Source organism: Pan troglodytes, chromosome 3, assembly GCF_028858775.2.
Source record: "Pan troglodytes isolate AG18354 chromosome 3, NHGRI_mPanTro3-v2.0_pri, whole genome shotgun sequence".
Taxonomy (NCBI): domain Eukaryota; kingdom Metazoa; phylum Chordata; class Mammalia; order Primates; family Hominidae; genus Pan; species Pan troglodytes.
Genome location: NC_072401.2, coordinates 68,356,770 through 68,380,333, shown reverse-complemented (window position 1 = coordinate 68,380,333; position 23,564 = coordinate 68,356,770). Strand labels below are relative to the sequence as shown.

General features: G+C 33.2%; 1 protein-coding gene across 50 annotated transcripts in view; it reads left to right on the top strand.

Annotated features, from left to right (window-relative positions):
• ADGRL3 (adhesion G protein-coupled receptor L3) overlaps window positions 1–23,564 on the top strand; it is an 861,998-nt gene that overhangs the window by 281,994 nt on the left and 556,440 nt on the right. For all 50 annotated transcript variants that reach the window (XM_054683087.1, XM_054683094.1, XM_054683080.1 and 47 more), the window contains one exon: window positions 12,928–13,155. In XM_054683087.1, coding sequence (XP_054539062.1) covers window positions 13,101–13,155 — 55 coding nt within the window. In that variant the 5' untranslated portion in view covers window positions 12,928–13,100. The remainder of the gene's footprint in view (window positions 1–12,927; window positions 13,156–23,564) is intronic.

The window sequence follows — 23,564 nt, the reverse complement described above, 5'->3', positions numbered from 1 at the left end:
TTGGAATGTCAATATCCCTACCTAATACTTTCCTTAGTTAGGTCATCACTGCTTTATTGGTCATCACTGTGAAGTCAATTTTGCAAGGATTTAAATAAAATGTTAGCTTAAGAGGATTAGATATCATATTTTTAATAATCTGCCAGCTTGGTTGTTTCTGATGGATTTTCCATCACAGTCAATTTGTGTTCTCTTACTTTATTTCCAGCTGGAGCCAAATATTAAACATTACCATAGTTAGAATGAAATGAAATAATGTCATCAGTGTATTAGCACCTATTAAGAACCCTTCAAAAAAGCTGTTATTATTATTATTTTCTTCTACTAAGTTATATGCATTTTAAGTGTTCTTATAATTGAATAATTCAATAATTATGTATAATTATGAAGAACTTCAAAGATTAAAATTACTTTCAGTATTATATTCTTCCCCATGGAGATTATACTTTGTGGCTCAATCATCTATTTTAAAAGTTAGCTTTTGTAAAACCACCTATTACATAATTTGGTAGCTGCGTATAAATGCAAATTATCAAACCATTACTGTAAAAAATACGTTGTTGAACTTGTATTTTCAAAATGTGTCTTTGTAAACTTACTATGTTAGCTATTGATTTTAAAACCATAAATATGTATTTAAATAAGCTGTCAATCAGGCTAAAGTTACAGCAGAAATATTGCATCATCTAGCACAACTTTAGAAACTCTCCCTTGGCGGTAATTGTCCCTGCCTCCCTCTGGGTATTTTGGGCACTGATATTCTATAATGGGCCATTAAGAAAGGTGCTTAATTTGAGACCCACCTAGGTGCACCATACTGAGATGAGATAATTTCAAAACATGTGTATTTTCTCTCTTGCCTGGTTGCTACTGATACACTAACTACTGAGAATGAAATATGGGAAAATTATATTGCGATATTTTGTGAATTGCAAAAGAGACCACATTTCTTTCATAATCTCAAGAACCATTTAAGACTTATTATACAGATATCCTTTTTATGTAAAGAATTTTTTAAATGTGTTAATTTTTCTGCTATAGATGTATTTATTTCCATTATTTTACAGTAATCTTTTCTCATTACTGTTTAAGCACCTTTTGAAAAAATATTGAAATTTTTAAAAAATGTGAATATCAAGCGTTTTAAACTCAAATTGTCTATGTGAAAGAGATATATGTGACTGACTCTCATGATAACCAAACCGCAGTGAAACTGTGTTATGTTAACCTAGCTCATGATGAGATATACCTTCCCCTGCATTCCTCTTTGTCTTGGAAAGTGTTCAAAGAAAGTGTAAGTAAATGTGTATTTTTTCCTTATCCACTGGAAGGAGTTGGAATAGGATGAATTTGACTTTACTACCTCAATTCTTACAACTTCTCTATTCTAGGCTTTATTTTTAAGTCAGTTACTTAGAAACTGTCATTGTTTTCAGAGAAACAGTGTTAAGAAGTGAGATGTTTCCTAGTTTAGACCCTGAAATGCATACTGTAGCTTAATATGATTTGGATTATTTAAGAAGATATTTAAAGCTCATTAGTCTCAGCTATGGAATGCTTTTTTTTGTTTGTTTTTTGTTTGTTTGTTTTTTGTTTTCTTTGATGGAGTCTTGCTCTGTCGCCCCGGCTGGAGTGCAGTGGTGCAATCTTGGCTCACTGCAAGCTCCGCCTCCCGGGTTCACGCCATTCTCCTGCCTCAGCCTCCCGAGTAGCTGGGACTACAGGCACCCGCCACCAGGCCTGGCTAATTTTTTTGAATTTTTAGTAGAGACGGAGTTTCACTGTGTTAGCCAGGATGGTCTCGATCTCCTGACCTCATGATCCGCCCACCTCGGCCTCCCAAAGTGCTGGGATTACAGGTGTGAGCCACCACACCGGCTATGGAATTTTTTTTAACCAAACTTGACTATAATGCCAGTTGCATTGATAATGATTTTAGAATTTCACAGGATAAGGATGATACTGATTTTATATTTAAATCAAATCCTGGAATTCCATTTATAACACACATTGTCACTAGATGCGATATATTGTCACAATTATCAATCATGAACTACTCAGGTGGTTTTATTTATACAGTTGCCATAGATGTAAGGCTTATTAATCTATCCTAATCATAAAGGCTCTAAGATAGTAAAAATCCAGCAAATATTAGAAACATTTGAGGATACATTGACCTGTCATATACCAAGTTCCATCTTTGAGTTAGAATTAATATGAGAAAGTCGCAACTAATTCAACTTTGAAGATATATTTGGTTATTCTCAGTAATATTCAGAATAATCTCAGTTCCCTTTTAAGGAAAATTAATAACAGAATTAAATACTCTTACTGATTGAAATCATATTGATATATTTTGAAATCTTTTAAAAACTTTTATTTGGGAAAACCTTTCTTTTTTTCTGATTGTTTTAAACTTTTGCTGTAACTTAAAAAGCACATGCTTGCCTTCTGAGATCCTGGAAGATCATGGTTCTTGGTTACTCTCCTAATGAAATCTGTGATGTTGCCCTTCATTTACCCAATACATGCATGAGTAAAATGGGTTATTGCTATCTCTTCAGATGTGCCAAAGACATATATAATGCCAGATAAAAATTGTTCAGAGTGAAGTTATTGAAGGCCTTCTGTTTACAGCATGATTCTTGCAGGCTAAAGTTTGTTTTAATATTTTAGTGTATAGCTATACTCTAGGTCTTCACCTCACTCCATTCAACCTACAAGTTAAAGACTAATCACACCTAGCTGAAAGCTCCTCACATAAGCTCCTTTACATAAGGTATGCTACAGAATCTGTAGTCAGTACGGGTGACGAGAAGCAGTAGAATCTAATGACTGAAAACACAAACCTTGGGTCTAGACTGCTTAGATGCAAATTTGGGCTTGATTACTCTAGGTCTTCACCTCACTCCATTCAACCTACAAGTTAAAGACTAATCACACCTAGCTGAAAGCTCCTTACATAAGCTCCTTTACATAAGGTATGCTACAGAATCTGTAGTCAGTACAGGTGACGAGAAGCAGTAGAATCTAATGACTGAAAACACAAACCTTGGGTCTAGACTGCTTAGATGCAAATTTGGGCTTGATTACTTTTAACTATGTGGCCTCAACAAGTTCTTTAACTCTCCATCCCTCGATTTCCTCATTTGCCAATTAGGAATAAGATAGCCCCTTCCTTATGGAGTTTTTGTAGGATATACAATAATGTTTATAGTTAGAAGCAATTAAATGAGTTAATACATGGGAGGCTTTCAGAACAGTGTCTGGCACAGTAAGGGCTTAATAAATGTTAGTAGTTATTATTAGGAAGATGATTATTTTTCTTGGTTCTCTGTAGATTTTGGAATAAATTCATACATTCCTGTTTGAACTGGATTTATTTACTTTGAAGTAGACACCTATTATGTTCTGAATGTTTTAAGTGTAGCTTACTTGCCCTTCCTGATTTCTAGTAGACTTGGAATCATAAAAATCAATCCTGGATTATTGTCTTAAATGGCATATTGTTAATAATTGTTAATTTTTAAAATATATTTTAAAAGTATAGCTATGTTCATTTAGACTTGTTTTTCATAACTAGTTATCATGAATATTTGAGATTTTATGCGTGATTTTATTTTTAAAGAGCAAAAGTTCTATCTTACCAATTGTATATATAGAAAGAACATGAGGTTCATTTTTTAGTTTTAATTATTGGGGAGTCAAGCAAGTGTTTTCCAAATTAATTGATTTTAACATAATTATTTATATACACCTTTAGTTTAAAACTCACTGATTTTATTTCCAGTTGAACGTATCAATATAGACAAATATTATCAAAGCCTATTGGTAATGTTCTCCAATCAAATGCTTTGTGGGATCTCAGAAAAGATGTTAACTCAAGGGCACTTCACAAGAAAGTGATCCTGTGTCGAACATTAATCTGTTTCATAGATAATAGATGTGCTGCTCTAAAGCCAAAAAATAGCAATGTTCATTAAATATAAATTTGTTTCTAAACATTAATAGACATTTATTAGATCACAACACTACCTGAGAGACAATTAAATGAAACTTTTATGCTAGAAAAGTTTCCTATTAAAATTACCCTAGAGAGATTGTCTTCTAACTTAGCATCAAGTTAAGTATTTAAAATATAATTATAAGGGGAAGTGCCTTTTTTACTTCAGCGATAAAAAATAAATACTATTTGCCAGTGTTTCAGATGATGTGTTGAGATTTAGCATTTCATTGCTTGAAACATGTTTTGGGTAACCTTAAAATTAAGGTTAACCATAAAATTCACTGAAGAGAAATAAGTCTTCCTTGCTCTGATCTCTCTGAAACTTATGTAGGGGATTGCAGGGAAGAAATGAGGGAAGAATGGAGGCATGACTCAAAGTTCTAGTGCAAGTGTCACTTTATACCTGAACTACTCTCCCTACTCCCAATTTGATTCAACTTTTTACTGTATCTTCCGTGCCCATCCTATGTTTTTTTCCTTCTGTTTTCCCTCCTGACTTTTGTTTACTTCCACACTGACAAGACATAACAGTGACATTTCTACAACTTGAAAAATTGTTGACTTAACGTTCTTCAAATAATCTATTAATTTAAATCACATGCTGGACTTATAGGTCATTGTGAACTCCCACCATACTAACTCTGGCAAATATTGTTACTGACACAGATTGCTTAAGGTATTTTTCTTTTCTCTCCATTTTCTCCTATGTACCATGACCAATTTAATCTTCTAAAAGCATGGTATTTACAATGGACCTTCTGATTCTATCCCCTTTTCTAGTCGACCACTCACAATCTTTTATCGAATGTTCTTCTATCCCACTTACCACTAAATGCAATCTCATTTACCATTTATAACCCCACTTTTAAACATAAATCCTTCACTAAATGAGAACAAGAATTTTTCTCATTGATTGAATGCCTACTCTTGCCAGGAAGCTTTATAGCTTCTTATATATATTACCTTTATTTAAGCCTTAAACCACCTGGTAAAATAAGTATTAAATTCAGATGTGAACATTAGGGTATAGAAAATTTAAATAATCTGCTTATGTCATACAGCTCACAACTCAAAGAGAAAGGACTTAAAACTGTCCTTTTCACACTCTAAAGCTCCTATTATGTCCTGTATTCATGCTGCTTCTCATGACCCAGACTTTTTGATGTTTTATACTTGAAAACAGTAGCTTAGTTTAAAAAAAAAATCTGTGCAGATATAAAGGACTAGGAAAATATGGCTACATTCAATTCTAGGTCAAGGTAAATACATATTTATTATAGACGAAATTTCTTCCAAGTTGTGTTTGACTTGAATGTGTTGTAAAATATACATCTATCCAGATAAGTCATTACTGCCAGATGCAGAACAATACCATTCTATCTAAAAGTGCTGTAATTATCTGGAATCAATATTTGATCTCAAATAGCATAATGACTGCTAAGCTGTGTTATGCAAATTTGGAACTCTGACAAAAATATTATACTAAAAAATGCAAAAGCTGCATTTTTTTCTGTGATGTCACTATCTAAATAATAGTTTATTAATATACTGATTCATTTAACACCTCTATTGACTCAGGCTCCTCATATCAAACCAAATATATTTAAAAAATTGAATTCGCAACAAAATGTTTGAATATTTAGGAGCAATGTAGAGGATTGTAACAGTTTTGGGGATATATTTGCTGTAAATATTTACCCCCACTCTTAAAAGACAATACTTGAAGTAATTTATATGTGTTGATATATTTTGTGCCTTTAACTATTATAAATTTCATGATTTGAAACCAATCAAAATGAATTTATATTCCTTGGTATAGCCTTCAAAATATTTCCTATTCCACCCTAATAGATTCTTCCTATTACTGTCTACTGCTCCTCACTTCTTCCTGAGAAACCAGATGACCTGCAGTTCTGCAACACGCTGCCTTTTTCCACCTCTTTACCTTTACCATAGCAACTCTTAATCCAAAACGTTTCTTCCTCCACCTACTGTTGAGTGAGATCTTAGCCATTCTTCAAATTATAGCACAATTACCACTCTCACAGGTCTTCCAGATCTTTCAAGCTGTGTTATCTCCTCTGTTTTTTTTCAACTCTCTTCTTCTTTATCAAATTTGGATTTATATTTTACCACTTGTATTTACTGCATTATCTCATCTTCCTTCTCTTCCTCATTGTTTCCTTCTCTTCCTCATTGTTTCCTTCTCCTCTTTCACTGGTTCTTCCTCCTCCTTCTTTAAAGCAGGAATTATGCCTTGTATATCTTACCATAACCCCATGACCAAACACAGTGCATACTTGTAATAAATTAACAAAGAAACACACATGTAAATTTGTGGAATTAAATGTTTCTTGAAAATATTAAAGAAGATGATTGAAAGTTTGTCCTCTATGAATTTCCAAAGGGTGTTAGCACTATTTAAGAAAATATTCATGATTAGAACATTTAAATCATTGTTGCTGCTGACTAAACTCAGTGGTTAAATGCTTTCTTCATACTTATTTAATATAAGGTTATTTGACTCCGTCAATATTGAAAAAAAAAAAGAAAAGATCCTTGAGTCTTACTGTAAGTGCCTTGGTTTTCAGAGTCGGAGAAACTCTGTGAATAATGGGAGGACCCAAACTAATGATGCTTTACAATTCCATAGTGTATTCACATGCACTCTGTAAATTGAGAAACAATACATGTAATTTTTCAAGAAAACAAGAAAACCTTAAAGGAGAAGCATATGTGTAGGTTTCAGACATTGTAAATTATAGCTAAAATTTACAAAACATAATATATTTTACTGAGTTCAAACTCCTTTAAAACTAATTTTGCTTTTGCTCAATGATGATCATACCAAATATATTAACATTTGATAGGATGGTGATGGAAAGAACCTGTGTTATATTCAGGGAATTTTTCTTCTTGCTGTCCTACTCTTTTCCCCTGGGTTAATTGTATCATAGAGCTCTCATTCACATCAGAAGGAGTCTTCCATGTAGAACCACTTTTGGAAAGATAATTTTTTTGTGAGAGATGTCCTCTGTCACTTCGTAGGGCATGGATTATGAAGCATTGCTGTAATGTACCTATGATTCTGCAATATTGTAAAATAATGGAAATACTGGAATCTTGAATTGAATAATAAGCATTTAAGTCCCTCACCTAAGCATTTATGCATAATTAGTTGAAATATATTTTCTAGTTTTACTAAGTTAAATTTCTAAGAAATGCTTGGCTATCTTTGGTTACTATGGACAGATATTATTTACAAAGGTAGAGAGCTATGTGCACACAAATCACGATTACTTTGTTGCTCTGATATCAGATATTTACTTGTTAATGAAGTGACAAATGATTAAATAAAACAACTGGTTATTCTTCTTTGTAATTTATATCACTTCTTTTTCATTATTTTTGTAGACACAGGGTGTTGCTTTGTTGACCAAGCTGGTCTTGAACTCCTGGCCTCAAGCAATATTCCCACCTTGGTATCCCAAAGTGTTGGGATTACAGGCATGAGCCACGATGCCTGTCCTTATTTCTTTTCTCCATACATCAGTGTTATATTATTTTTACCATTTTATCAAGGTGCCAAATTATACCTTGATACAATTTTATGCCACGTTACTATAAATTAATTTTATATCATTAAAAAGGTACTTTATGGAGAAGGCTTGTTTTGATTTTTAAACCAAAATGGCTTTAAATTTTTCAAATTTTAAAGTCCAAATACTAACTCTGGAAGAACACAGATAACACCCAAGTGATAATTCTGAATGCTCCTAAAGTAAGTTGTAAGGTCATAGCTATGATTTCCCTCTATGGAACAATGAAAAAAACAAACAAACAAACAAACAAAAACATTGCTTAATGGGAAACTCCTGTATTACAATTAGCAATTAGGCTATAGGTCTATATACCAATTCACCATTACAATAATGCCAAATGGCAGTTTTTATATTTCGTATGTGCCAAACATGTCAGAAAACATTGGCCTCCAAAAAGTATATGACAAATATGAGTAAATATGCAAAATAAGTTATGGATTAATAAAAATCTGTAAAGTCAATATTGAAGTAGAATTTGTAGTTAGAATTTATAACAAGTGAAAAGTTAAGAGTTGGGGAAATTTAAACATTTATAAACAAGATATAGTTTCTTGTCTATGGTATTATGATAGAAAAGGTACAATAATATTCAGTATACTTTGGGGAATGTTTGAGAGTAAATTGTCTTACAGAAATGTGATTTAAGAGTAGCTAACACATTCCCAGGATAAGCAGTTTTGAGACTCTAATGTTAACCTCTGTTTGGTGTATAGAAAGGAAGCTAATATAAGATAGAAATATAAATTTTTAGCATGATTTGAAAAGAAGAGAATATTAAAAAATAAAACTGGGGAAACAATTTTGACACCAGAATTCAAGATGAAAGTTTCCAGAAAGTAAAATCAATGTCTCCCGTTTGGAAGACTTACTTTTGTTGAAAGGAATAACAAAAAAATTTCAAATTCTTTTAGAGTATAATTGTGTTAGATTTGAATAAAAATTAGCATAGTTAATAAGTAAGGAAGTTTCCAAGTAGTTGATGAGGGAACACTTTACTTATTTAAGGTTTTTGTAGAATTTCTTTCCATACTGTATTCTTTTGTAACTTTTAGTGGAACTCATGTCAAATAACACAACTTTAAAATTCTAAATGTAAACATTAATGATGCAAATTAGGTCATTTTAATCAACTTCACTTTTAAATTTTGGATATTGTGAAGAATAGTGAACTTACTTTTGTTTAAAGACAGATAACCACTAAGATTTTTATAAGAAAAGAAATTTGTTTGGTGAAGTTAATGACAACATTTCAGTGGAAAAATCATCATAAAATGTTTTCTTTTAAAAAACTGTTATAATTCAGAGTGGTGATATATATTTCTGTAGGTTATGAGAAATCTATTAGCTATTAAAACTTATATTGTATAATTATTGCAAGTTTATGATATATATCCTCTAATTAGCACAGTATTGGAGTTGTGAGTAAGAGAGAGGCAGGCGGTGAGGCTGGAATGTGAGAATGTCACCCTCTTCAAATAATAGCTTTTATTCTCATAAATTTCGTTTCCCACCTCTATTTACATTATAATTATGGAAACAAATGCCTATGCCTAAATCAAATGTCAAATGTCTGAGTAGAGATGGCTCTATGTCCTGCTGCAATACCTTAGAAGAAATCATTATTAATAACTAATAGGTATGTACTTCCTTATTCTTTCTATAAAATAACTTTCACCCATTGTTTCAACATTGTAAAATATGTATCATATGAAATAAATGATTCCAGTTGTAATTGAAGCCAGAGTTAACAATAACAATACTCCTCTTTCACTATGGAAATAATTTTCTCTCCTCCTCTGAAAAATGCGCCACTGTAATTAGGGTGGTGTCCTGAAAAGCACCACCCGTTGTGTGTTCTTTGTCCTCTCTGCGTGCTTTCCTGCCTGCCTCATGTTTCCATGCTGTTCCGGGTTCTCCAGTCTTCACAATCAAATAAAGTTTCATTTAAACAAGGCCTAAGTCTTCTTTGGAAATCCCGTGTTGTACCCTTCCTTTGCACAATTAACGTTCCTAATTATTTTCATCCATTTTCTTGTTTATTTGTGCCATAGAGGAAAGAGCACTAATGTTGAAGTAATTTGGCTTGAAATTCTAGACACATAACATGTCTGATTTTCCTTCTCAGTAAACATGGAACAATGTTATCTGCTTTATATATTTATATAGATAATTACATTAGGAAATTTGTGTAATATCTAGCACAATGTGTAGCATGTGATAAGTACTTAAAGGAAGGTTAATTCTTCTCTATCTTGTGACTTCATTTACTGTGTCCTGTTTTTTTTTTTTTTCACTACAGTATGGGTTGTGAGAAAAACTGTTCTGCTAATTTGCATTTTCTATCAAATCTACTGTGGTAGAAATTTAGTATACATGTTTGAGAAAATGAATAAATAATTCATCTAGATGGCAGCTCATAATTTCTTCCAGTAATGAAATGCTATATATACATTTACTTTCTATTTTTGTGTATGCACGTGTATGTGTATGTGTGTGTATACATACATCTCCTGATACCAACTTTTGACTCTCGTATACTCCATGGTCACAGAGGAAGACAAAAAAGACACAGAAAAAGAATGTTGAGGTTTGTTAGGATAGAGCATTGTGATCTTGTTCATGAATCTGACAATTATCTGTCAACTTCAATATCCCTCTTCAAGTAGCTGTCAGTTATTTTGTGCATGTTAAATAATGTAATTTTAAATTAGCAATTGCTTTCAAAATTTCTTTTCTGAGTTATACACTTATGACAATTGAGAATAGATTTTCAGGTTTTCTTGTGAGTCAGAGTTGGGTAAGAGAAAACAAAATGAAAATGTTGCCATAATTCCTTTTCACTTAGTTTCTGTTTTATCTCAACCAAATATTTGGTTTCTTGTCAATGCTTTCTCTATTTGTAAAGGTAAAATATTATGAGATTATCTAGAATGAGCTTTGTTTCCCATAATATCAATGAAATTAAAGAGAAAACTCTTTATATATATTGTGTCCATATTTAGTACTGTAGGAGCCTATGTATACAATAGTAATCAATAAATATTTTTTAGTTAAATTATCAAATGATCTTGCTTCTTATGGATTCACATTGAAAGGATGAGTAGGTTAAAATAATTGCTAATGCTATAGCACCTACCACATGCCAGCACTGTTCTTGGCTATTATTACGTATTTTATATAATTAAAAATTACAAATTTTAACTCATTTAATGTTCATAGAACCATATGAATTAAGTAATATCACCCTACCCATTACACAGATAGAAAAATGGAGATGCTATACTTAAATGACCATCGACAGGAGAACTGAGATGCTATATAGTTAAATGACTTGCCCAACGTAGTAGGACAGTAATTGAGATCAGGTTGTCTGGCTCCAGAATGCGTGCTCTTAACTACCATGCCGTAAATAACAATATCAAAACATCTGATAAATTTGTGTAATTTTTGCCTTTTAGTAAAGACTTTGGTTTTTATTTTGACAGAATGAAGTGTATTAATACATTCATCAGTAAACAATTTTGAATATCCCTTTTGAGAAGATTTTAAAATTTAATTCTAAAACTCTGAAATTATTGAAAATATGTATCAATCTCCAAGACAAAAAAAAAAGAAAAGAAAGACAGAAAGAATGAAAGAAAAAAGGAAGGAAGGAAGGGAGGGAGGAGGAAGGAAGGAAGGAAGGAAGGAGAAGGGAAGGAAGGGGAAGGGAAGAGAACGGAAGGAAGAAAGGAAGGAAGGCAGGCCCAATTTGTGCTTGATTGATCAGTTTGAAAGGTGCTGATTGTAAAAGATGGTGTCTTCAGGATTTGGATTATGTTCCTTTAGTATTTTGGTTTCCTAAGATAAATCTTGGGAAGACTTGAAGAGGAGGCAGCTACACTAGTTTGGTTCAATAAAGTTACTTTTTCAGTGCTTAAAGTTATTAATGTTTGACACCTCTAAGCAAGATTCCTCATCTTGAATTGTACAATCCTGGAGAATAGGTTGCATGTTTTCTTAAATACTCTATTCCATGTTTCTAGACCACTGCTTTGTATTTTAGTGCGCATTCAATTAACCTCTGTTGAATGAATGATGTTCGAACTGCATTTTAATTTAGTTTGTATCTATATGCTTACTGTTAAAAAGAAGCTATTTAGAATAACATAAATGAAACATAAATGAAAATGAAATTTCGGGCGTAATAATCTGTCTTTAATCATCGCACATTGTTATTTAGATAATAACTTTGCCTTGATTTTCAGTACTGAATGAAGCTTTTGACATTCAAACAAAAAGAGTAACATCTTTTGTAAACATAAATCTATGATGTTCACAGATTTACAGAGATGTTTAGAAAAGTAATGTAGTTAATATGTAGAATAATTTCTGAATGAATATTGCAGCCTGAGATGAAAGTAAGACTCATATATTTACCTTTTGTTTTAAACTTATTTATGGTAACAGTGATGAATTAAATATTTTACTATTCTAATGTTAGTGAAATTATACTGTGGTATAATTATACTGTGGTATAACCCCATGGGGCTTACTTTGTGTAAGCTTTACCATGGTATAATATATATGTATATTTAGCCAGGCGCAGTGGCTCACACCTGTAATCCCAGCACTTTGGGAGGCTGAGGCGGGTGGATCACCTGAGGTCGAGAGTTCAAGACCAGCCTGACCAACATGGAGAAACCCCCTCTCTGCTAAAAATACAAAATTAGCTGGGGTGAAGCTACCCGGGAGGCTGAGGCAGGAGAATCGCGTGAACCCGGGAGGCAGAGGTTGCAGTGAGCCGAGATCGTGCCATTGCACTCGAGCCTGGGCAAAAAGAGCGAAATTCCATTTCAAAAAAAAGAAAGAAAAGGCCGGGCGTGGTGGCTCACGCCTGTAATCCCAGCACTTTGGGAGGCCGAGGAGGGCGGATCACGAGGTCAGGAGATCGAGACCATCCTGGCTAACACGGTGAAACCCCGTCTCTACTAAAAATACAAAAATTTAGCCTGGCGTGGTGGCAGGCGCCTGTAGTCCCAGCTACTCAGGAGGCTGAGGCAGGAGAATGGCGTGAACCCGGGAGGTGGAGCTTGCAGTGAGCCGAGATCGCGCCACTGCACTCCAGCAGGGGCGACAGAGCGAGACTCCATCTTAAAAAAAAAAAAAAAAATCAGTATATTTCAGTTAATTTGCTCAGTAGAGACTGAATTGTTTATTTCATTAAGATCTGAGGCCAGGATATAAACATGATGGCAATATATGTATTGTATAAATAATGTCTTTGGATTACTTACTTATTTTATACAATAACCTTTTTTTTTTTTTTCTTTTTTGCAGGTTTCAGATTTGGGATATTGGTGTTTCTGTTTTGGAGAAATTATTCTTTTTCTTTTTAATTTGAAGAAAAATCATCAGTCTTGGAATACAGAAGAGAAACTAGAAATATACGTATTTTGTTTCACATTTGAACAGTCATTCTTGAGGAATACTCCATACCTGAGTAGACAGCCATGTGGCCATCGCAGCTACTAATTTTCATGATGCTCTTAGCTCCAATAATTCATGGTAAGATTTTTCAGATTTTTGTGTAATGCTTAATGTTGTCTCACTTATTCATACTGGACACTTCCTTGCGATCTTTTCTCTGAGACTGCTTTGTAGTTTTTCCTTATCATATGTTAGTATGAGTAAGTTAAAATAAAAGAACATAATGTGTATTTCCTTTTCTTTCTTTTTTTTTTTTTCTTTTGAGTCAGAGCCTCGCACTGTCACCCAGGCTCGAGTACAGTGGCACGATCTCGGCTTACTGCAACCTCTGTCTCCTGGGTTCACGCCATTCTCCTGCCTCAGCCTCCTGAGTAGCTGGGACTACAGGCACCCACCACCACGCCTGGCTAATTTTTTTTTATTTTTTTTTATTTTTAGTAGAGGCGGGGTTTCACAGTGTTAGCCAGGATGGTCTCGATTTCCTGACCTCGTGATCCGCCCTCCTTGGCTTCCCAAACTGCTGGGATTACAGGCGTGAGCCACCGCGCCCAGCCCATAATGTGTATTTTAAGCTGAAATAGTTATGAGTTTCCAGTTGCATTTCTTAAAGTGCCTATTGAAATGTATTTAAAACCAAAAGGCTTTTTAAAAAGAGCTCTTGCATTTTATTTTTAGTCTTTACTACACTTTTGGAAAATCAGCTGAAATATTAATTATCTCATTTATTGTGAATTTTTTGGCTTGCATAGTTTCGTACTTAAAAAAACATTTTTAATGTAGTAAATGTGGGCATTTGAAAGAAAACTCCAAAAGTAAAATCCCACTTATTCAAAAGTATCTGCTTTCCAAAACCAAGTAATTATTTTTTCTCTGAGTATTTACTACTCTGCACAATCTTTAATATACAGAACACAAACTATAACCTCCCAATAAAGGGAAATTGTTTTGGTACTATACCTTGAAATGCAAAAACACAAACAAATAAAAAATCAAAAGAACGTCTGGGCACCGTGGCTCACACCTGTAATCCCAGCACTTTGGGAGGCCGAGTTGGGCAGATCACAAGGTCAGGAGATCGAGACCATCCTGGCTAACACCGTGAAACCCCGTCTCTACTAAAAATACAAAGAAATTAGCTGGGCACGGTGTCGGATGCCTGTAGTCCCGCTACTCGGGAGGCTGAGGCAGGAGAATGGCATAAACCCGGGAGGCAAAGCTTACAGTGACCCAAGATCGTGCCACTGCATTCCAGCCTGGGTGACAGAACGAGACTCCGTCTCAAAAAAAAAAATGAAAACATACACAATAACAAAATAATATTAATGTGTGTTTTCACTTTTTAAAGAAAGGTGTGATTATGGAAACATGCTAATATACTTAATAGACATGTATACTTAATGTTGTTCATTTAGACATCTTTGTATTTATAACAGAAATATGATAGTTTAGAAAGGATGTACCTTTGCAAATTTTATAAAATATATCACATTATTTAATATATAAGCGAGACATTTATATTCTGTACAACTTAGAGTAATATTCACTGAATCTCTCTCAAACCTGGTAAATTAAAGTCTATATGTATGTTCCTCTTACACAATTTAATGTTTTTGGCTAATTATCATTGATTTTTTTCACTAAGATGAAAATGTTGTAATATAGTCACTGTCTCATATGTTGATGATAATTATAGCAAAGAAAAAAGGACACAGCTGTATTTGCCACTGCTTAGGTCTCAGAATATTATAGTGTAGCAAGCAGCTGAAATGAATTTTTAGCCTCTTTAGCTCACTTTTGGTTTTTAATTGATCACAGAAACCCATTGTAGTTCGTCAGTGATGCAATTCTGAATCTGGCCTGTGTTCTTAAGTTTTAACATGAATTGCATTTTGCTGTCATTCTAAATACTGGGTAAAATAACTTCCTTTGACGTTTTCCTCTAAAGTTCCCTGGATGCAACATATTTAGTTCTAACAATTCACTATATTATAAGGTAGAGATATTTGTAAAATGGGAGTATCCTACTTATTCAACAATCTCAACCATCTTGTTTTAAGCAAATTTGTTTAAAATTTCAAAATATTTTCTTAATTCATATACTTATACATTCACATTCTCTGCATGGGCACATATAACGTTTTGTGATGTGGGAAAATAAAAATAATTATGTTACTTGAGACAATGCTTTTCTAATTATCCATATATATAAAGATGACTTAAATTAGATTTTTTATGTGATAAAAATTCCTCCCTTATAATGTTATTTTGAGAATAAAATAAATAGCATATGTAAATAATGTAGTACAGTGCATAGAAAATATTAAGTGCTTGAACATGTGAATTTGCTTCATCATATAATCTATCCCTCTAGTTAATTTTTGTTCCAGTAAATTATAACGACCAGGAATTAGCTAGCCGTAAAAGCTGATATATTTAATGTTGATACTAAGGAAAAAAAGAAAAATATCTACATATATATTTACACACACACAATTCGTATTCAAAAGATCAATCTAAAGTTACCTTTGTTAGAGAAAATTAGGTTAAAAATAGCAGAAACAGACATTGTAAGAAAGATTCCTTTTTCAGAACTAAAATTCCTGGTCCCTAAAACTGACACATACTATGTATTTCAGTGGACCCCTAAATGTGGCTGAGCCATGGGTCTTGGGTCTTGGTTTGGGAACTGATAGTCTGCATTGAAATCACACACACACAGACACACACACACACACGCACACACACAGAAACAGAGAGAGAGAGAATATCTCCAGGTAATTCTTAGAAGTATTAAATCAACCCCTAGTATAATAATAGGACACATAAAAGACTAACCTGGTAGGTAAAATACTCTGGGTTAAAAAAATAAAGTAATCATTTCCGTTTTATGTGGACTATTCAATATTATCTTGAGTTTTGAACCATTGAGGACAAAACAATATAGAAGCTTTTTACTTATAAACTTTATCCTTTATTTTAAAACTTTGCACCTGAGAAAATACAAGTTGGTTTTGTCTTCCTTCTTTAAGAAGACTTTTACTTCTGCCTTTGTGATACCACTTCTGACTTGTGAATGAAGGGCTTTATAAGCAGCCTTTTGGAACCTAACTTGCTTATAAATAGAAAAATGTACCTTTGATCAAGTGCTGAAATATAATAGGATAGGAATTTTTAGAGTCCCTATCAATCCTGGCTTAAGAGAATACTGCATAACTTGAAACCTTAGATGACTGGGTTAAAATGTATGTCACAGTTATAGAAGTACTTTTGGTTCCAACATATCCTCTGCTGACGTCTCCTTGCTACTGTTATTGAGATGTCCAGAATTTTTGCCCTCTTGACCATTGGGAATTAATTCTTCTGGGTAATGATCTGAATTGCTATCCCTTTCCTCAGAGAAAATAATGATGACGACTACTGATTTTATAGCCATAAACTTTTAATGTTTTAGTTCACTTAATATTCACTATAATTGCATGGGTTTATTTTTTATTATTTCTTATTATCATAATCACTATCTTTACAGGTAAAGACATTGAGGTACACAGTGGTAAAGTAAATTGAGGTCACACAGCTACTAAGGGACACAGAGGGAATTTAAAATCAAGGACTTGGCTTTTGAGCTCTGTTCTTGCTGGCAGTAGATATCCAATTCCTATCAAGGCCATTCCTCTTTACATAGAATCTCATCTCAACTCTCCTGGTCACTTGGGAGCAGGTGAGGCAGAAACATTGACCATCTGCCTCTTCCATGTTCTTGGGACAGACAGACTGTGGTTCTGAAGCCTGACAGACCAGAGATGAAATTCCAGCTCTGCCACCTACTGGCTCTATAATCCTGTTTATCTATCAACTGGTTAATAAATATCATTAATTTACCCACTACAAGCCAGAAAACTGCTAGATGTACTAAAGACAGGACAGTGAACAACAGACTTGTGTTTCTTCCGTCACTGAGCTTACAGTAACCTAAAAATGTGTAGCTTAATATAATTTTTATCTGTAAAAATGAACATTTATTCCTTGCAGAGCTATTTTAAGAAATGAATGCAAGGATGTATAACTTCTAACAAGGTGCTTTGGCATTTGATAAACCTTTCATTTTTTTTCCCTGCTCCTTTCTTACCTTGAAATAGTGGTAAACCCCTGAGCACTAGGTAAGGAAAATAAGTAATTACTGTTATTCTCACCCTGAGAATGGAAAGAAATCTTTTTCTACTCAAACCTCAGTATCTATGTTTTGCCAAACATTTCTAAATACTAGTATCTAAACAAAATTATTGTCAATATTACTAATATCTAAACAAAATTATTCTCACCATGTAGGAATGTTTAAATTACTATTTTAAATGGTTATATATAATTGTTAGTGTTATACTTTTGCATAATCTCTACATGAACAAAATCAGAAACTAAGCTAAAGAATTAATTCTGATAATGTTTAGGTTAGTTGAATAATCCCCACTTGCTCTAAATAGTCTGGTCAATGTTTTGTATAGAAAAACAAAACAAGTACATCAATATCACATAAATATATACAATTTTTTAAATTAGGAAATGTCCCTGCTTCTATGTTTATCTGTCCATATTCCGTGTCTCTGTGTACTTCTGTATTTCTCTTTTTCTGTTTTCCATGACTGTGTCCCCTTCCTGTAGAGCCATAATATCCTTATCTATAATGCAATGAGACCTGGCAGAAGTAAAGAGGAGCAGCAGAAGCAGATGGCCAGTTCTTTGCTCTGTACTACTGTAGTGTTGCATGAAGATAAAGGATTCTTTTTGTTGTTGTTCTGTTGATGTGGTTGGGAGCAAGGGAAAATAAGGACATTGGAGAGCAAGAACCCAGTAATAACGTAGGTACCTGGGGCTCATTTTGATTGGCAGTAAAGAAACATCAAGGTCCAATGTGGGACCTTGGGCTGGGAGATCTGTTCCTGGGAGGTAACTACACCTAAGCCCCAGATGACTGGGAGTTCAGAAGGTGATTGTGGTGCTCAAATATTTCAACTACATCTCAGCTTAATTGAACCTCACTTGTAAAAACTGAATCATAGTTGAAGAGGTACAAAGCAGGATCACTGGCCCTTAAACTAGGAATAACGGCGAGCAGTATGTTTTATAGCGTCTTCACAGAAAAAGAAAACTGCAATATAAAAAAAAATGCTTGTAGAACCAGCTTATACATGTTTTTTTTTTTTTTCCTGCAATTCTATTGTTAAAGTTGCATCTGTATTTATATATTCAGGGACTTTACTGGTTAGCCTGCATTTTATCATGTGCAACAAATTACTTATAATAAACAGTTCTTAGTAGGGACAAAAGAATGATCAGATGCATATTTGTTTTTATATAATTTTCACTTTATTGTTAATCTCTGTTTACAATTATAATACTAATGTCAATGATTTAAGATAATAGTCATATATTTTGTAACTTCAAAGATATGAAACTTGAAAAAGTACAAAATTACCCTTAACTACATGGCATTTTATCATATAATTCTTTCTATGAAGATGTGTTTTATTAGTTGTGAAAGAGTCAGGTAGACTTCTAAGCTCTGCTTAAGTTGGTTATTTTTAGAAATTAATCATCCTTGAAATGTTTATAACGCTTGCCAACCTAGGTAATTTGTAATATCTGCAGTAATATAACTATGTTTATAGTCAAATACATTATACAGAAAAATCTGTGTCATGGTAATGATATATGAGGTTACTGCTAACACATCCAACACCATCCACATTAGCCAGTGGGTACTGAGATTTAAAATAGGTATTTTGTAAGCTAACTGCACAATCGCTAATACCACAATGTAAGCTACAAACATGCATGGCTGATAGCTTTACTTTATGTGTAAGAATTTGTTTAGAAACTTCCCCAAATACTCAGTATGCAGGTTGGCAATTGGAAAATAATTTTTTTTTTTGCTTTTGTACTCGCAAAAGGTGTTACGTATGAATTTAATTGTAGTAATAATCTATGAGTGATGTGTACATATTTGGAGTAAAATAGCATTTTTCTATATTGAAATTTTATGTATTGTGACTATTTGAGGTGCTTGTAATTTATCTTATTTTTTATATTTCTTTGTCTGTGGTGGACTCTGACTTCTATAGGGTTGTTGTTTTATACTTAATGTTGAAAAAAATTTAAAAATATTTGAATATACAATATAGAGTCATTGTTTTCTTATTCTTTGGATTGCTATTTACTTTAATCCTCAGTGTAATTGGGTTATTTATAAATGGGTCATTTTTCTTTATATTGTCAAATTATAAGCATTCTTCATAAAAATATATTTTTTGAAAAGACGGTAAGATATCGTTAGAAGACATTTGGTTTTAAGATATTTTTAGACTATATTTTCTAAGAATAACTTTTAAATTTTTTATTTTTAAAATTTCAATTTTAAGTAAAAATTTCAAATATTGTTATTAGTAAAATATTTTTTATTAATACATAATATTTGTACATGTTTATAGGGGTACTTATACAGTATTTGGATACATGCATACAGTGTATAATGATCAAATTGGAGTACTTAGGATATTCGCCACTTCAACCAGTTTTCATTTTTTTGTTTTGGGAATGTTTCAGATTTTCTGGGAGGCTATTTGCCTGGAGTTACCCACTTACATTCTCATCTATTTTATGTTGAATCATGCACCATTTGTCTACCCTCATCACTTCAAATTCTCCAACCCCCTTTTTGTAAGACAGGGTTTCACTCTGTCACCCAGGCTGTAGTGCAGTGGCATAATCAGAGCCCACTGTAACCTCAACCTCCTGGGCTCAAGCAGTCCTCCCACCTCAGCCTCCCAAGTGGCTAGGACCACAGGCATGCACCACCACACCTGGCTAATTTTTAAAATTTTTTCATAAAGATGGAGTCTTGCTATGTTGCCCAGGCTGGTCTCAAACTCTAGACCTCCAGCAATCCTCCTGCCTTGACCTCCCAGAGCACTGGGATTATGGGTGTGAAGCACTGTACCCAGCCCCCTTTTACTCATGTATTTGATTCCTCAAAGTAGTTCATTCATTCAGAATTTTTTTAAAAAATAATTTTTAATCATTATGGATATTTAATAGTGCACATTTATGGGGTACATATAATATTTGATACAAGCATACAATTTGTAAGGATCAGTTACTCCAGGGTAATTAGGGTGTCTGTCATCTCAAATATTTTTATTTATATGTGTTAGGAATATTACAATTCTACTCTTTTAGTTATTTTGAAATATACAATAAATTATTGTTGGTTATAGTCACCATATCTTGCTACTGAACACTAGATCTTATTCCCTCTACCTAACAGTATTTTTGTACCAACTAACCATCTTCTCTTCATCTTTCTCCTCTCCACTAATCTTCCCATCCTCTGGTAACCATCATTCTACTCTCTGTCTCCATTAGTTTAATATTTTTTTGATTTCTCATATATTACTGATAACATGCAATGTTTGTCTTTCTATGTTTGGCTTAAGAATTTCATCACTTTTTTATAGCTGGATATATTTCATTGTGTATGTGTAACCACATTTTCTTTATCCATTCATTCATTGATGGACACTTAGGTTGATTCCACATCTTGGCCATTGTGAATAGCGTTGCAATAAATATGGGAGTGCACATAGCTCTTCAATATACTTATTTTCTTTCTTTTCCACATATACCCAGCAGTGGGATTTCTGGATCATACGGTAGTTCTTTTAGTCTTTTGAGGGACCTTCATGCTGTTCTCCACAGTGGCTGCACTATTTATATTCCCACCAACAGACAAAGGTTCCCCTTTCTCCACATCCTCACCAGCATTTGTTATTGCCTGTTTTTGGATAACAGCCATTTTAACTGTGGGAGATGATATTTCATTGTAGTTATAATTTGCACTTCTCTGATGATTAGTGATGTTGAGCATTTTTCATTTACCCGTTGGTCATTTGCATATCTTCTTTTGAGAAATGTCTATTCACATCTTTTGCTCATTTTAAAATCAGATTGCTTTTTTTCCTGTTGAGTTATTAACCCTTGTCAGATGATAGTTTGCAAATATTTTCTCCCATTCTTGTGGGTTGTCTCCTCACTTTTTTATTGTTATTATGACTATAAAAATTAATAATTGTCCATAATTGAAACTTTATTTTTATAGGAGACCTGTATACTGGTGAATTGTATACAAAACAGCAAGGCAATTCATTGAGTTCTATTAGTTTTCGATTATTTCTTCCTAAGAAAATGATGAAGATGATTAAACTTTGGTAGCCAAGAAAAATTTCTATTTTTGGTCGAGTCTGAATTTTTTTGAGATTTTGGAAATCCTCTTTTTTATATTTTTATATCTTTGCTCAAATTATAAATATTGAGTCTTTCATTTTATTTCTGTAGATTGTTTTTTCTCTAATATATTCTGCAAATTGCTGAATGCCTCTTTTAGTTCATCTCAAGAGTAATTCTATAGCTTTGCATCTCTCTATCAAATCCACATATTATATATTAGTGTCCTCTGGACTCACATCACATCTTTTAATAAAAAAAAAACAAACAAAAATGTAAATCAGCAGAAAACCTGATGTTTTATATGGCAAGGATAATTAATGGTTAATAAATGTTGATACTGAATAGCTCCTGTAGTTTTCAGGAACTATAGAAGATGATGTCACCATATTTAGGAAGCATTGCTTACATGAAGCCCAGAAACTGAAGTTTACAGTATCATCTAATCTAAACTGCTTTAGAATCCTATATTGTATGGTCCTATTAAATGAAGTAGAAAGATCTTAAGCCTTAGAGTTTAACTCCAGTTCTATTACTTCCAAGATATATGGCCTTAAAGAGTTTAAATCACAGTTTATTTATTTGTTAAATGAGTAATTAGGCCTACTTTGTTATAGTATGAGGATTAAATAAAATAATGTATAAAAAGGCCCTAATACAAAGCCTTACACATTTAATCCTGGCAGAATGGGGTCATTAAAACATACCTTTAGGAATTAGAACCAAAAAAAAACCAAATGATCTGAATAGTAAGCAAAATTTAAAATACAACACCATCTTGGGGTCACTTACATTCCACAGTTCTTTTTCAAAGACTGCATTGTATATTCTTAATCCCCAGTGTGACAGTTTCTCTAATTATGAGTCTACACGTTTGTACACACATCCCATCATTATATTTAGGACTCACCCACTGGACTGTAACTAAGTCTTTAATGAGTTACTAATGAACATCTTAAGCTTAGATCAGCATTCAAAGAAAAATGTTAAAGGGTGTTGAAAAGCTATTCAAAGTGCAATTCTGTCACTTTTAATTAGACTCTAAGCCCAATAAAATATCCTGTCATCACTCTTCTAAGTTTGAAAAAATTGAATAGTGAGTGACAGATACACCCTCACTTTGGTATCATTAGTTTTATGTGAAGTTAAAAAGGGTAAATTCAGTGACCTAAATTAGAGAAATCATTGTTTTGACTAAATGTAAAGATAAAAATAACGTGCAAACATAAAATAGCATTTTACAACATTTCATTCTTTTTCTTGGACTCAGATGACTTTAAAACAGATTGATTTTGTTGTTGTGTTGGAGAATAACAGATGATGTGAGGAAAAAAACCTAATGATTAGATATGTAGGTTAAAAACGTAAAAATAAAAAAAAACCCTCTGTATTTATAAAAGAACAAATAGTCTGCTTTCACTCATTACTGATTCTCTCCAAGCTGTTAGAGATATCACAAGAGTAGTAAACATAAACATTACCTGAATTAGATCAGAACTAATCTTTAGTAGAGCTCTCCAAACAAATCGACAATGGTGGTGACAATTTAGCAATAATCATTTTTCTTCTTTTTTTTCTCCTTTTGAGAGGGAACTTGGTGAAACCATGCAGACCTTAAGGGCACATTATTTAATAATGAAGACAAATAATGCATAAAATTTAAAGCAACAGGCTGGTATGATGCTCTCCCTCCAGGGAACACTACACAATTGCTTAAAAGGAGGTCTTTTAGATTAGTTACAAAAGCTGGATTGTTGGAATAGCTGTGATAGCACAGATGTATTAGAGGTTACAGGCTGTTGGCAGGCTTTATGTTGTCCCTGTGCAGACAGATAAAAAACCACCATGTCGATTTTTAAAAGTAGGTGTCCAATAATAATCACATCCAACATAACGTAATCGATCATTTTGACATTTGAGCCTGTTAACATATTTGCTGTCTTGTTAAACAGAATTTAGGCATTCATAGAAACTAATGGAAATTAAGTTGTGATACGGTTTGGCTCTGTGGCCCCACCCAAATCTCATCTTGAATTGTACTTCTATGATTCCTACAGGTTGTGGGGGGGACTTTTAAACAGATTGAGTTTGTTGTGTGTATGTGTTGAGAAGGGTGGATGGGTGGCAAAAATATCTTACTACCATTAAAAAGCAAAACAGTTCTCATTCTTCTCAGCTGTCTTCAGAAATGCCAGTTATTATTTACTTAGGAG